This window comes from Indicator indicator, chromosome 6 (genome assembly GCF_027791375.1).
Source record: "Indicator indicator isolate 239-I01 chromosome 6, UM_Iind_1.1, whole genome shotgun sequence".
In the NCBI taxonomy this organism is placed as follows: domain Eukaryota; kingdom Metazoa; phylum Chordata; class Aves; order Piciformes; family Indicatoridae; genus Indicator; species Indicator indicator.
In genome coordinates, this window is record NC_072015.1 from 26,189,314 (window position 1) to 26,204,639 (window position 15,326).

Sequence of the window (15,326 nt, forward strand, 5' to 3'; positions counted from 1 at the left end):
TCTTCCTTACATCCAACCTAATTCTACCCTGCACCAGTTTCAAACCATTGCCCCTAGTCCTATCACTACAAGACGTTCTAAACAGTCCTTCCCCAGCCTTCCTGGAGGTCCCCTTCAGATATGAAAATGTAGTTCTAAGGTCTCTGCAGAGCCTTTGCCTCTTCTGGCTGAACAGCCTCAATTCAGAATCACCTCTCTCAGCCTACTGGCCGTGCTTCTTTTGATGAAGCCCAAGATGCCATTGGCCTGCTGGGTTGCAAGTGTTCATTGTACAGCTTCTCATGCACCAGTACCCCCCATCCTTTTCTACAAGGCTGCTCTCAATCTCATCATCCCCCAGCCTGTATCGATATTGGGGATTGTCCTGACCTAGGTGCAGGACCTTGCATTTTTACCGTATTGAACCTCATGAGATTCTGCTCAGCCAACATCTCCCAGCCTGTCCAGGTCTCTCTGAATGGCAGCCCATCCTTCAGCCTTATCAACCACACTGCTCAGCTTGATATCATCTGCAAATTTGCTGAGGGTGCAAATCTGCAAGGTGTCCTTGCTCTCTTCAGGAGGTTGAACTCAATGACCTGTAAAGGTCCCTTAAAAGTCAAAGTATTCCATGATTTTATGATTTTTTTTTTCAGAAATGGACTTTCTTAGCCCTTGGAAAACAAACAAATATACAAACAAACAAAAAAAGAAAATACCCACTTTTTTTGGTAACTCTAGTTTTAGGAAGTTGTATTTCCATCCTCATTAATACACAACTGTGAGAGTAGAGGATGGAGGTAAAACTGAATGTCAAATGACAGCCAACAACATCAAATGAGGACTGAGAACAAGCTCAGCAGAAAGAAAGAACATTAGAACATGGTTTAAAAAAGGTAGCTGAGGAAGTATGAGCTTGACTGCCATCAAAACTGTAAGCCTCATGCTGTCATGAAATGAAGGCTTTTTCTGCTAAGCAGCCAAGCACACAAGAAACTTGCATCTACGTATCACTGCAAAATTAGCTTTTACTCTTGCTTTTCTATTTTGTCAGAGACCCATAAAACCTAGTTTTAAATAATGTCCAAAAGAAATCCAAAGCAAAGCACTGCAGGTAGAACCTATTAGTCTAGTGCAATACAGAACTGGTGTAACAGGATTACATAAATAGAATGGCTGTGACATTGAATAAGAAGCTGCGATGAGGGATACTTAATTTACAGATGCTGTCATCACCTTCACTAACCTTCCTCTTCTGTAATGCCACATGTTAAGGATCAATGTTCTATATTATACTGAGAGATCAGAAAGCTGCATGTTCTGGTTCAGTTTCCAACCATAAGTCTCTTGACTCTATTATGGCTTCTAATAATGAAATTACACACAAATTGTCTTTTAGTGCTGGAGCATGTGAAATTGTCATCGCTTTAAATCCCCAGCATAAAACCCATTTCGGTATTCGTTCAGCTATGTGAGAGGATGACTTCCTATAAAGAGGGAAAGAGGAAATTACACTATAGCTGTGCAGGCTAATGAAATCAACCAGATAAAAACCAGTAGATTTTAGGTTATCCTTTTGGATAATTCTTCCAATGTGCTTTAATCTCACTGTTTTCCCCAGAGATGCTTTAGCCCTGCATGTTAAGTAGGAAACATTCAGATTGTCAGTCAGCTTTCTGTTATTCAGGGTAATCCAAATAAAGGATGGAAAAACACAAAGCCCACAGTGACTGCCCAGTAAAAAGAAGAGACTGCTAGTGACTGTGTAGTACAAGCTGAGAATCATAGAATATTTGGTCTGGGAAGGGACCTCTAGAATTCATCTAGTCCAACTCCCTTGTAGTGAGCAGGGACAGGTCAACTACATCAGGTTCCTCAGAGTCCTGTCCAACCTGACCTTGAAAGATTCCAAGGATGACTTCTACTTCTCTGCTGAACAGTTGAAGCATCCCTTCACCTAAACCTACTCAATCCACAAAGCAAGTAAAGCAGGACTTGACTATTTTGTCTATTCATTTCTTTCATTTGCAGCACTTATGGTAAAAAAACATTGACAGGAATAACACAACCCCTTTTTCTTCAAAGGGCAACTGTTATCAATTTTCATAGCACAAAACAACAAAGAGTTCCTGAGGTGGATAAATATCAGAAATATAGCAGATTTCCTTTTTCACCTTCATGAATGGCCTTTTGGAAGCATATAAAACAACAGTGATTCAAAAATTATGCTAAAAGTAAAGATAACATAAATAGAAAAGGAGCAAAAAATGTAGAGAGCAGAAGTTTCTCTCTAGGTTATTGTGCCATCTCTGTTTTCCACAATATGTCCACAAATACAGATGAAGAAAAGTTGGTTTCGGTTTGCTATGTTTGTTTCTTGATTTTTTTCCCCAAAAGTACTTGGGAAAAAAAAAAAAAAGGAAGAAGAAGAAAAGGAGAACAAACCAAAACAAACAAACAAGAAATCTGTGAAGAGCTGTAGCTACTCTCAGCTGGGAGCTTATTTGCAAAGCAGGCACAAACATTTATCTTGTGCAGGATGCTCAAAGCGGTGAGACCTCAGGTTGAGGATATGCAGAGGGCAGGTCCCCATGGGTTGACTCCTGAGGCAGCAGGAGAAGCACAACCCTTCAGGGAATTCTACCTGACCCACCCCTAGCTCTGTTATCTGCAAATGAGGCAGAATCTTCTACCTGCATTTAGCCTTTGTGATTTCACCCTACCTCCTCTCCACTTGCCAAAACTCCTGTTGTATAGTTTCTAGAGAGACTAAAAACTATTTGGGCTAATTTCATGGAATCATAGTACCATAGAATCATAGAACCACAGAATGTTTTGAACTGAAAGGGACCTTTAAAGATCATCTAGTCCAACCCCGCTGCAGGAAGCAGAGACATCTTCACTAAATGAGGTTGCTCAGAGCTCCACAAAACCTGATCTTGAATGTTTCCAGGCATGGTCCTTCCACCACCTCTCTGGGCAATCTGGGCCAGTGCTTCATCTCCTTCATATTAAAAAAATTATTTCTTATATTTAGTCTACATCAAGCCTTTTTATAGTTTACAACTACTCCTCCTTGTCCTGTTGCAACAAGGCCTGCTAAAAAGTCTGTCCCCATCTTTAAGTACTGAAGAGGCCCTCTTAAAGTACTGAAAAGCTGCAATAAGGTCTCCCCAGAGCCTTCTCTTCTCCAAGTTGAGCAATCTCAACTCTCTCAGCATGTTCTTATAGGAGAGGTGCTCCAGCCCTCTCATCGTTTTTGTGGCCTTTGTCTGGACCTAATCCTACAAGGTTCATGTCTTTCTTGTGCTGAGGACTATTCATAAATCTGATTTATATTCAGAGATCCTCAGTTCTTTCATCAAAGATGAAGCTCACCCAGTTTCTCAGCAGCTGATACTCTTGCATAATGATATGTGTTTGACAGAGCAGCCAGCCCTTCTGCAGTACTCACCACTTTAAAGTCTTTTAGTAAAGACACTTATTATGCAAATCAGTTAAAAAAAAAAACATCAGCTGCATCTGAAAGTGTCAGGTGATGATCTAGAAAAAGAGCTCTACTTCTGACTACTTCTGTTTGGCTTGATATAAGATCACACCACAGATAAATATCCCATGAATGATTCTCTCACCCTACTGACACTTTCACCAACACCCATGAAAATAAAAAAAAACCAACCACAAAAACCCAGTATCCTCCCCTGTCCAGCCTCCTTTTCTCCAAAATTGAACAACTCACTCTCTTTGATGACAATGATGTGCACTTGCTGTTATTTTGCTGCTCGAAAAAGGTCCTTTCCCCGTCCTGCCTTGGCAGAAACCTCCAAATGCACTTTAAAACATGTTTAAGTTCACTGCTTTTTGCTTTTCTTTTTTTTTTTTTCCCCTTTAATGCTTCACTTATACTGTAGCAATCCAGAAAATATTAGAAAATTGAATACAACAAGCCTTTTTATCTGAAACTTGTTATAAGAAAAATAAAGAAGCAGGTAAAAATTGAACAGGAAAGTAATGACTGTGAGCTCTAACACATCACATGCTTAACTCCTTTAACCTTTTTTTTCCCCTTGATTTTACCATCTAGAAAATGCAGATTAGGAATTATGTTTTCCTTCCCCACACATCATAAATAACAATGACATGTAAGGCACCTTAGAAGTTGCAAGTGTTATTTTTGAGAGGTATCAGTGAGCCTCTTAGAGTCAGATGTCAACCTCTTGGGTTTGTGGTCAATCAAGACTTTATCATCCTCTTTCTATTTTCATTCCTTCATATCTTAGGGAGGTTTCAGAGGAAAACAAAAAGAGTTGAAGTCAGTAAAGAGCTTGAAACTGCCCCTGTTTTTAACAGCAGCTACATTTAGAGCCATTGGAAAAGGAGCTTTGGTTTGGATCCATAAGAAAACAGTGAAGCTGATCATCAATCAGCATCTCATGTAGAGATCATAGCCTTGTTTCAGTGCTGCAGGTTTATTTGTGGTTTCTTTTGATTATTTTATTTTTCTAATAATAAAAATGAAAAGATTACTGACTGAGACTTTGTGGCATTATAATACTTTTGAGGAGGCTGTGACTCTTGCAGCAGAACACTTAAAATGAAATAAAACCAAAATTAAACCAAACAGCAACAATGACAAAAACAAAACAAAGCAAAACAAAACAAAAACCACTCAACCCAAAGCAAACTCTGTAAGTCTGATAGTTATGTAATAAAATGAACAACAAAAAGATATCAACAAATATTTAAAATTCTACTTTAACTGCACCTCTTTTTGCCAGTATGTAGACATTTAGACTTTAATTACAAGATTGTACACAGCTTTTCAAACATTCAGTATAATAACATACACTCTTTCCTAATTTTAGGTATTTATGCATTGAATCACTGTAAAATGTTCTTTACTATTATTTTTATGCCCAAATAGATTCCATTAAAGTCATTTATATGGAAAATACAGAGTAAGGCATTTCACAAAACATGGTACCAAGCAATAGTAAACATTTTCTGGCAAACAGAAGCCACCTATGCTTGTAGTTTAATTAGCATCACAGTCACTGCATCATCACCTGCATGGCATGTCTGGAAGATAATGGTGCCTGTCTGAGCAGGAGGATGTCCTTGCCCATGGCAGGGGAGTTGGAACTAGATGATCTTTAAGGTGCCTTCCAACCCAATCTACTCTATGAATCTATGAATGTGCTAAGTAGTTAAATGCTTCAGCCCTTTAAGAGAACACAGCATATGCTCCACTGATGGACAGAAAAAAATTGTACATGGTGTATATGGTTCAGTCCACAAACTGATTACATGTTAAGCACCTCCCAAAAGGCACTCAGGATTGAATTCCAGATGATTAAAATCCATATCACAGAGAGGAAAGACCCATATTTAAAAAAAAGGGGTGTGTGTGTGTGTGTGTGTGCAAAAAAACCTTCATTCACCTCTGACTCCTAGTAGTGTAAAACTAATGAAACTCCTCCAGAGCTGTGTCCAGGCCCCCCACTGCCTTCAGAAAAGAAATACATTTAAAATAAAAAACAACCAGCAAACAGAAAAAACATTCTACCAATAAATGGAGGCCAAGGATACCAGGAAGGGTGCAGTATACCTCAGATACGGATCTATTTTCTTGTTAAACACACATGAAAACACTGAAAAATCATTTTAAGTGAAAAGCACTCCTTACTGAGGTGTAATCCTCAGATATTATTTAAAAGGAATGGGATTTTACCCTGCATGAGCACGTAAAGTATCAGAATGCACACACCCAGGAGGACAGAGTTAAGGCTGAACATGGAAGTAACATTGGTGTATTTTATGACTCCTGAATGGTTTGCTGTGTAACCCTCATTTTCTTCAAATGCTGCCTTCCAAACACAATCGCCTGGGGCTTTGTAAAATTGAATAGTGGCAGGGAGAAAAATATTCCCTCTTGCAACTCCATTTGCCTGAGTGTTTCTGAAGCACTTTTGTCTCACAGCCTTTAAAATCCAGAGGAAGGTTTCTGGTTCCTGGATGTGCAGTTAGATTGGCACCCTGCAAAGCATCGTGAAGGTAAAGCAGTACAGGAGTGACCTCCCCAGGAGCAGAGCACTCTGCAGAACATGAGGCAGAGTCTGGCTGCTGCTTCCACTTCACTTGATGAGATAAGTGAGTTATGCCAGCTCTTTCCTTGCTGTAGTTTCTTCACCAAAGGGGAAAAAAAAAAAGAATGAAAAAACAGAAGGAAAAAAAGTTCCAGCTCTCCTATCCAAATCTCTGTCTTCTCAGTCCCTATCTGCCTGAAAGGATTTAAAACAAGAAGGGCAATATTTTTAAGGGGAGCAGAGGAGGAGGAAGGTGACTGCTGCTAACTTCAGAGTGACGCTACATATATTATGTTAACATACAGAAAGAAAATCACTTCTTCACCTCTCTGCTCCCCTGCGTGGGAATGTGGCTTCGGTCATGATTGCACCTCAGGCAGCACATAGTAAAGAGCTTCTCCAGTGAGGAGGTTAGGAACTTGGCACTTCTTATCATATAAGATGCTCAGCAAGGACTCTGTTTCCAGGAACAGAGGCTTCCTTTTGCAAGTGCAAATTTTTATCTGCTTTTCCTACAAAATGAATTGCTGGTACAAATGTGAGTTCTTGAGCCAACAATTCATACTGCTGATGCAAAAGCAGACTGGGCACAGACTGTTTCAGAAAAAAAAAAAAAAAGGTTTGCTTTTCAGAAGAGATCTGCTTATGAATGCTAGGACTCCTCTAAAGGACAGTAAAGAGCAGACTGTGAAGCTAAAAATAACCACATACATGCAAATATCATGTACTCCAGCACTACCACAGCATCTTTGGCCATACTATAGCAAGCAAATGAATATGAAAATTGCTACAGATCAAAAGCAGTCTTCAGTCGAGTATTTAAAGACACTTCTTTTCCAGGAGAGGAACATGAATTTGTAAGCCACACTTGCCTTTTTAATCACCCAGCAAGAATGCCAAATATGCCACTTCCAGAGGCAAAAAAGAAGCTCCAACCTGAGAACAAATTTGCCTAAATGACAAAACTTACTACGCCAAGCAGCAGCTGCATGGCATTGGAATGGAAACTGCTACACAACCTAAAACTTAACAAAAACTTTCAGGACTACTGTCATAAGAGATGGCGTTTGTGATTCTAGCATGTCTTTCTTAAGGGCTCAGTTGTGCAAGGTCCCAGCTTTCAGAAAAGCACCTAAACACTACCATAGCTGTAATCACGAGAACAGCTCCCCATTTAACTTGATTGTTCAGTTGGCATGATTAAACCCTAAGTGCTTAACTGTGTTAACACAAACATGAAGGCTTTTGTCTCAGTAGGACGAATTAAGTAAGCTGGAATTCATTGCACTTGCATGTGTGAGGGGCTGGATTTCAGATTACTTCATCTCCTTTTCTGTAAGCATGCCATTTTACCCAAAGCTGTCACTCCCTTGTTTTCTATGCATTTCTTTTATTTTAATGAGAAATTCTAGGTATTGGTTCAGATATTGCATAGGAAACTGGGGCTTTCTCTCAATAAGATGATTACACATAAATGTTGCATAGAAATACAGGAGGGTTTATTGCTGGGTTTTTTTGTGGTTTGTTTTTTTTTTTCTTTTTCTCTAGGTTCTTTTTTCCTTCAGAACTTCTGAAGGAAGCATATTACCCACCAGAAGAAGGCAACGAATGAGCCACAGCCCAGATTCCCAGTTGTGCTCAGTGCACTCCACGTGCAGCGATGGTATGCAGAAGCAGCCATTGGGCATGCCCTGCTGCAAAGGCTTGCTCTGCACTGGCCTGGTGCCCATCAGAGGGAAGGTAAAGCTACAAGGCTCTGTTATGCATGGAGGGCAGTGAGGCCCCCGAGGTGCCAATCTGCCAGCCAGGCAACGTCAAAGCAAAGCAGTAAGGCAGACATGCCCTCCTTTTTTCACTTGTCACACCCCCAGATGCCTGATTCTTTCTCTCTTGCCTTCAGTAGTGCTGATCTTTAGGGAGCAAACAACACAACACAGAACTTCTGTTTCCTGGGACTGCCTGATAACTCTTCTAAAAGAATATTCATCATTTATTTTTCTCTATCCCAATATAAAAAAAAAGAACATCTAATATTAGTAATAACATATTTAGTAATAAAATATTTTCTTTGTGTCAACACTGGAAAAACACTCACATTACCATATTCCTTTAAAGAAGCATAGCTAATATATATAGCTCTTAAAGAAAATTCTTGCTGCTTTGAAGAGCTAAAAAGTTTTGGTTTTCAAACTACAAAATGTTGTCCCACCCTGGCTTACACCAGCAATGTAGACAGAACTGCAGTTTTCAGGTTGCATCATATAAACACATTAGAAAACAAACATCTGCACCCTCCAAAGTTTGTTAAATTCCCTACCTTTCCTACATAGAGTGGGTCTGTACCCATGTATTCTTCCAGCACAAAGAATTGATTCCACACCCAGCTGCGCTTGGTTCTCGTCCTCCCTGATTGAAAGTAGGGCTTTGACCTGGACCTCGAGATCTCTGCTTGATTCATCCCAGAAAGACACAGGAAAAGAGCTAATATCTGCAGAAAATGGCAGAACTCCACTTTGCCCAACTTCATCTTTTTTGTGTGTGTTTTGTTTCTTTCTTTCTTTTTTTCTCCTGTGTGAAAAAAACCTTGACGAGAGCAGGCACAATTCCAGTTGTCTCAGTAGCTCTAACCTCCACAGCACGGTGTCAACTGGAAGTCCAGTGAGAATAATTTGTGGCTGATTGGAAGAAGTCACCACTGCTGAATCACCTCCAAAGTTATGGTATAATAGGTACCTATCCAGAAAAAAAAAGAAAAAAAGACAAGAACTGTTGTGAGAATTTATATACTTTTTTTTTTTTTGCTTTAAAAAATGGATGTTCTTCTGAGCTTTCACATAATGCATCCAAAATGTTTCTTTATGATTTCACTCATCATCAACACAGTTCAGTTTACACAGTAATTCTCTGAGAGCTGGATAACATCACTACTGTTGACACCTCTGTGTTTATTGCTATAAACTTTTCCCAAGATTGTCCTCTTAAAACATTGGTCACTCCAGTTTAAAAAAAAAAAAAAAAAAAAAAAAAGCCTTTTTAAAATAATCAAAACAAGTGCTCACAGTGATTTGGTTTGATTTTTCTCCTCCTCTGTCTGTTACAGTCTGCTTCACTTGCCATTACCATGATATAATTGCAAACCAGCTACAGGCAGGAAGCTATATTAATGGCAAGGACATATGCTAGTTCAACTCTCTTCCAGCTAACTCCAAAAGTAAAATAAAGGAGTATAAGATGAATTGGAGCAATTTGATTTATTCTTAGTCACAGTACACCAGATGTTATGATTTGTTCTGATTTGAATCCGACCTACTAAAAAAGCCTTTGGAGTCTCCCCACTCATTTTTACTACATTCCTAAAGCAAATGTCAGGCACAGTAAGAAGCATGTAACATTAGTTTACATATTTATACATAAATGTGTTCAGAAATATCAGAGGATAATGAACTTTTGTGTTTTCAGTGAAACCTTCATTTAATGACAATTGATTTTTCAGCACTAATACACGTAGTATTTTTTTCTTTTTTTGTGAACTTGTCTGGTTTTATTTTAGAAGCTTTTTCATTTAATAACTGCTAGAACTCACTACAAAATAAATTAACATACAAAATCCCAATACCTTCAATACCTAAATAAGTCTTTTTTCTGCTTCTTGCAATTGTCAACCTTCTCTGGCCAAGAAAAATTATGTACTTAGCATAATGATTTAAAAGTATAAGATCTGTCAGTTAGAACCAAATGTAGTTTTGCCTTTCAGGAGCATCACCTGCATTAAGCTCAGGTAGCTCCCTCCAAAATAGGCATCCTTCTTATCTGAGTTGCCTATGAGGCAGGTGAGAAGAGTTTAAGAAGTGTCAAACACAAGGTGAAAAGCAAGGTGAAACCAAACCAGGTAATAAACCATTAATTTGGCACGAACCTCTTACTTGCTACTTAGGAAGCCATAGAAGAAAGATTTCATCCTTTTACATTTAATTAACCTAAAAAGGCTAAGCATTACATCACATACACATCAAATGCTCTAGATAGATTATCATTACATCCCTACCCACTGCTATTAAAACTGAGTGAAATGTGATCTCTGCTATCCCTTTTCAGTATGTCAGGCTCTTTTAGCTACAAAACTTCTATGCAATGGGCTGCCAAAGATACCTAGAGGGCAGAAACATGAAACAAATAAAAAGCTCTTCTGATTACAGAATGTATTTAAAGCCTTTATATAGTAATCCCTTCTGTGGTACTGCCCTGCACCAGCAAGGCTTTGCTTAGAGACTGGTGGGATAAACCACAAACCCATTGAACGTGTTTGCTAAGCAGCAGCAATTTGAAAGCTTCCACATGTGAAAATTGAGTGTGTTCCCACAGGCAAAACAGACAGAATAGGCAACATCTTACCTAAAGACCCTAATTTCCAAAACATGATGTGGCAGTTAGAAAAGGCATCTCTCCGACATGGACCAAGATTCTTTTCGCAGCAGGATTAACATGCAAATGTCATCCTCACCAGCAGGGAGACTTTAAAATGATCCATCTCAACTAGCTACAGCTCAGTTTTGATCTGGCTCTTTGGTAAAATCATGACCATATGACACAGTGATTACTCATGGGCTGCCGTGAGTGCTAAGGAGAGTAGCTGTGCTTCCTCAGTGATACCTTCACTTCCTACTACTCAGTTCAAATCAGCCAAACGTTGTTTGTAGTAGAGGTGCTTTATGCACCCGTTACTTTCCCTCTCTGTTTCTAAGTTACATCAGGTTAAAGACATCTGATATTGATAAACTGTCAGTTTATTTCAAAGAGGCAGCAGATTGTTATTTAACAGAGATAAAAATACAAAATGGATTTTCTTAAGAAATGTCAGTAAAACGTTTACAATATGTTAGAGTCTTTCCTCCAAGCAGTTTGAAATGTCTTGTTCTTGCTCTGAACAGACATTTCAAACCTAGAAGTGCTCTAACCTTTTATCTTCAACCGTGTTCTCTTATATCCTTTCTTTTACACCTGCAGGAAAAGTATGAAAGCCACCATATGGGCTGACATGGTCTCCCAGCCACACACCACAGCACAGAATTGAAAAACACACCCAAAATACCAACTGAAAAACAGTCCATATGCTAGACAGCACAATCTGATGAAAAGCAGAATACTCACACCCTCTGGGAAAAAAAAAATGTTGTCGTTTACTCGTTCTCAAATACTTTCACCACACAGTCTCCAGAATGCCAATTATTTTTATTCAACTGTATGGCAGCACTTTCTGCTCAAAAACAATCTTCTCTCCCTCTCTTTTTCTTCAGAAGTCTTCCTAATTCTCTTACAGCCTTTTTTTTTTTTTAGGATTTTATTTGTATTTTTTTCAGCACATTGCCCTTTGAGTGTGATACTTCTCAAAGCAGAAGTAAAAGTGTCTGATACTTCAAAATCTTTTCTGTTTTGGGATGATCATTTATTAAATAATATGTTAAATGATATGGATATTGAAACAGATTTTAAAAGAAAATAGTATTTCTGTCCAAGCATAACTAACACTTCAATATCACTTGTATGAAGCTTTTAAGTAGGAAGTTCACAAGTCCACACAAAGCAACTTCAGAGCGTTCATAAAACTGAGAAGGTGCTGTTGCCTTATTTTTTTCTTCATCAGGCACAATTTCAATATTCAGGGTTACATTTGCAGCAGTGGTTATGAGTAACACTGACAGCAATAGAGGGAATCAGTGCTCTGATTCCAGTGCTTTGTCTGTCATATTCATTTACAGGCATGGATATGAAGTGAAGGTGAAACTGACCTGCAACCATTTTCTATTTTGGGTTTAAAGATGCTCTTTTATGAAGTGGTATCACTTTCTGCACAAACACGCCTCAGAGAAGAGAACAAGACACAGAACTGAGAAATATTTGCACTTGAAATTGATGTCATTAGTTACCCTTGGACATGAGTGCACTTTTACACCCTGTTTCTGAATCTCCAAAATTCTACTCTTCTCCCCATATAGGGATAAAATGCAATCACATCTCCTCACTCACACTTTGCCTATATAAAAAGTCACTTAGGCTTTAAAAATAATATCAATTTGTTCTCTGGTGTACTTAAAGGACTAGGCTCTACCTTTCACAACTAAGCTGGTATTGCCGGTTTACTTTGTATATAGTCCTGACAATCACAAATATGAACAAGTATAAGAACTGATGTGTAATTCAAAGAGTAGGTTTTGGGATTTGGACTATGCATGTAGTTTGTCTCACCAGAGCAGTAACATCCTGTCTATGTAAGTAACTATAAAAAACAAACAAACAAACACATCAAACAAACAAAACCCAAACCAAATCAAACCATCAACATGAAAAATATTCACTAGATATCTAGTCTCTCATATTTCTGTTCTTAAATAGTTGCTTGATATAGAAAATATCAAAGTGGAGAATGTACATTTGAAAAAAAATAATAGCATCCTTATTCAATATATGCCATAAAACTTATATCTTCTCCCATCTGCTATGGAGAAATTGAAGTATATTTAAGGAACTATCTAGTAGCAGAAATATTCTGGTGAATACTGCTAATCTGTAAAATGTTACTACTCTACTTTGCCCAAACAATCTGCTCGTGTCAAAAAGACACTGCTATACACTCTCTCTGGGAAGCAATCTTGATTTATTGAAAACATTCAGATCATGAAGAAGATCCTCAGCTTTAAGAAATAGTTCTCCACACTGCAAGCAATTAAGGGTAATTTACACCCACTGAAAATCTCTCTGAATATTTTGCTTCACTCCATAATTTCTAAAACAGCACATGAAGACTGGCTCTCACTGTTTGTGTGTAGCCATGAGCCTCAGTAAACATGGGAGAAATGTCTTCTGTCTCCTAGGTATCATCACGAAGGCCTTTTTTCCCATCCCTGACATTTCTTCCACCTTCTAGGGCCGCCTGCAGAAGGCTTTCAAGATGATCTTGGTACCACCTAACCTCTGCAGCTGAAGTGCAAATTCTTTCAGGCTTCCACTCGCATGTCACTACCCAGTGTCACAGTGGAAGCTTCACCTATGAACCATATCATTTCCCTGTCAAGTTCTTCAACCCAACAGGGATTTTTGTCCTTCACCATATATGGTCGTAAATTGTTTCCAGTGTGCTAAATTCTTCAGGAAGAAGTGAAAATACAAAACCTGCTTCTTTTTAAAACTCAGCCACTCTGGGGTACATTTCTTGTCTGTGAAAACTAGCTGTCAGGTCAGGACATTCGTTGAAGGTGCGGCTGAAGAGTTTTCCACTCCTGTTGCCTTTTCTCTCCACCCTAATTACTATTCTTTCATCAGATAGCTTCAATTTTTGATACCATTGAAAAATTCACTGTTTTAACCTGGACCTCGATGTCCCTAAAAGTCCAACCCAGACAACACCTGCCAGTAAATTTTGCTTTAATTTGGCCACTAGTGCACAGTTCTCCCACATCTGGGGCTTTTTTCTTTACTTTAAGTCATTCAATAAAATAAACCCCTGTGTGTTGACATAATTGTGAGGTTGAATAACTGTTGCCACTGGATCTTGAATCCCTTAACCGTAGTAGAATCAGCAGGTGAGCCCCCTGACATCTGAACTACCCTCACTGAAATATTTATATATTGACATTGAGTTTTACAGTGCTTGTGGGAAAGGGTGTCATTTTCTGTGACAGAAAAAATTTCCTTTTTTTTATGAACCTGCAGCTCCTCTATGTCAAACATCCTAAATATCTTGGGAGACTCTTTCACCAGCACAGGAGCTCTGATCCTTGAGACAAAAGGGTTTAGAGAAGATTATATATCTAATTGCTGTAGGTTGCAAAGTCAGGTTATCACTTTTTTTCAAGGAAAAAATTTAAGTTAAGGGAAAAAAAGGAAAAAAAATTGAGGGTGCCTTGGAGCAATTGAGGTGGGGGCCCTTCCATGGAAGGAAGCTCTGTGAGTCAGGGCAGTGCAATGAAACCTATTAACTCCCAGTGCCAGATGACATTACAACTACAGACCACAACCTCCTGCTGCTAACTGGCCTAAATATTCACATGGGAGAGCTGTAAATGTAGTGCACATCCTGCAGCCTGCATCTGGTTACCAAGCAAAAAAAACTATCACTTCTCCAAACATATGGCACTGTTACACTAAACCAGCTCAAATACCCTCTGAGTCAGGTGAAAGAACCTGATGAGACAACAGGAAAACACTAGGCACACTTCAATAAATGATAGGGCTTCAAAAAATGCAGAAAGAAAACCAGGCAACAGCTTTTGGTCTTTCATACTGCTCTGCAGTTGAACATAAGATTGTGTGTAGCTAGAGTACTAAGATGTTTGGGTTGTTGATATGTTTCTTTATTTTCCCCAAGAAAAAATAACAAAAGATTTGGTTTATATATAAATTTTATTTTTTAGTATCACTTTCTCCATGTGAAAGTTCTGAGTTGTGTTTTGGTTTGTTGGTTGTTTTTTTTTTCTTCACCTTGCTATGGTACATTTTAGAGATCCAAGCTGCTGAAAAGGATTATGCTAATTTGATCAGGTATTGAAAAGAAATGCCAGCAGTATTTGTATGACTGTGACTGATCAAGTCCAATATTTAAATTTCCACAAGCTCAATTTCTGCAGCCTCATTTAAGCTGAAGAACTTCATATAATACCCAGGGATGACTTTCCTGCAGATCCTCCGAATTCCCAGAGGAGGCACTCCTGCATTACTGCTTACAGCTAAGCCCTGTTTGACAGGAAGAACCGAAGTAGCCATCATCTGTTTTATGCTGCCTTCCTCAGCTAGAATTTAATGATTTTTATTGCCACAAGAAAACAATGCCCAGTAGTAGCATGAAAGCATACTTCATAAAGGGAAAAAAAAATGGTATGATAAACTAAATGAAACAGAATGGCTCATGAAAGGCCTTCATTGAAAAACCACTGCACACACCAAATATTGAAGCCAATACCCAAAAACGTACACAGAAACTTACTAGCCAGGCTCCCAAGAAATATATTCACCTGTGACCCATTTGAAGTTAAACATATTATCTGTTTTTATTACACATTGGAATCAATTTGGGAATTGAATACCTTTGAGGAAAGGCTTAACCAGGTTTACAGCGAAGTAGGAACTTAACTTAGAGTAGAACAGCCTAAGGGTTTGCATTAATTGTTGTTTTTCTTCAGTAAAGTCTTTGCTGAAGAAACAGAAAGATATGGACACAACACATGCACAATTATCCATGAGAAGGATAGATGAAAATCTACATGGATG

At 38.6% G+C, this 15,326-nt stretch overlaps 1 protein-coding gene across 1 annotated transcript in view; it reads right to left on the bottom strand.

The window, feature by feature from the left end:
• The window catches only part of CDH7 (cadherin 7), a 73,317-nt gene extending 64,725 nt beyond the window's left edge, over positions 1 to 8,592 (bottom strand). Inside the window, exon 1 of the mRNA XM_054381734.1 lies at positions 8,383 to 8,592. Coding sequence (XP_054237709.1) covers positions 8,383 to 8,592 — 210 coding nt within the window. The remainder of the gene's footprint in view (positions 1 to 8,382) is intronic.
• Positions 8,593 to 15,326: the final 6,734 nt, after the last annotated feature.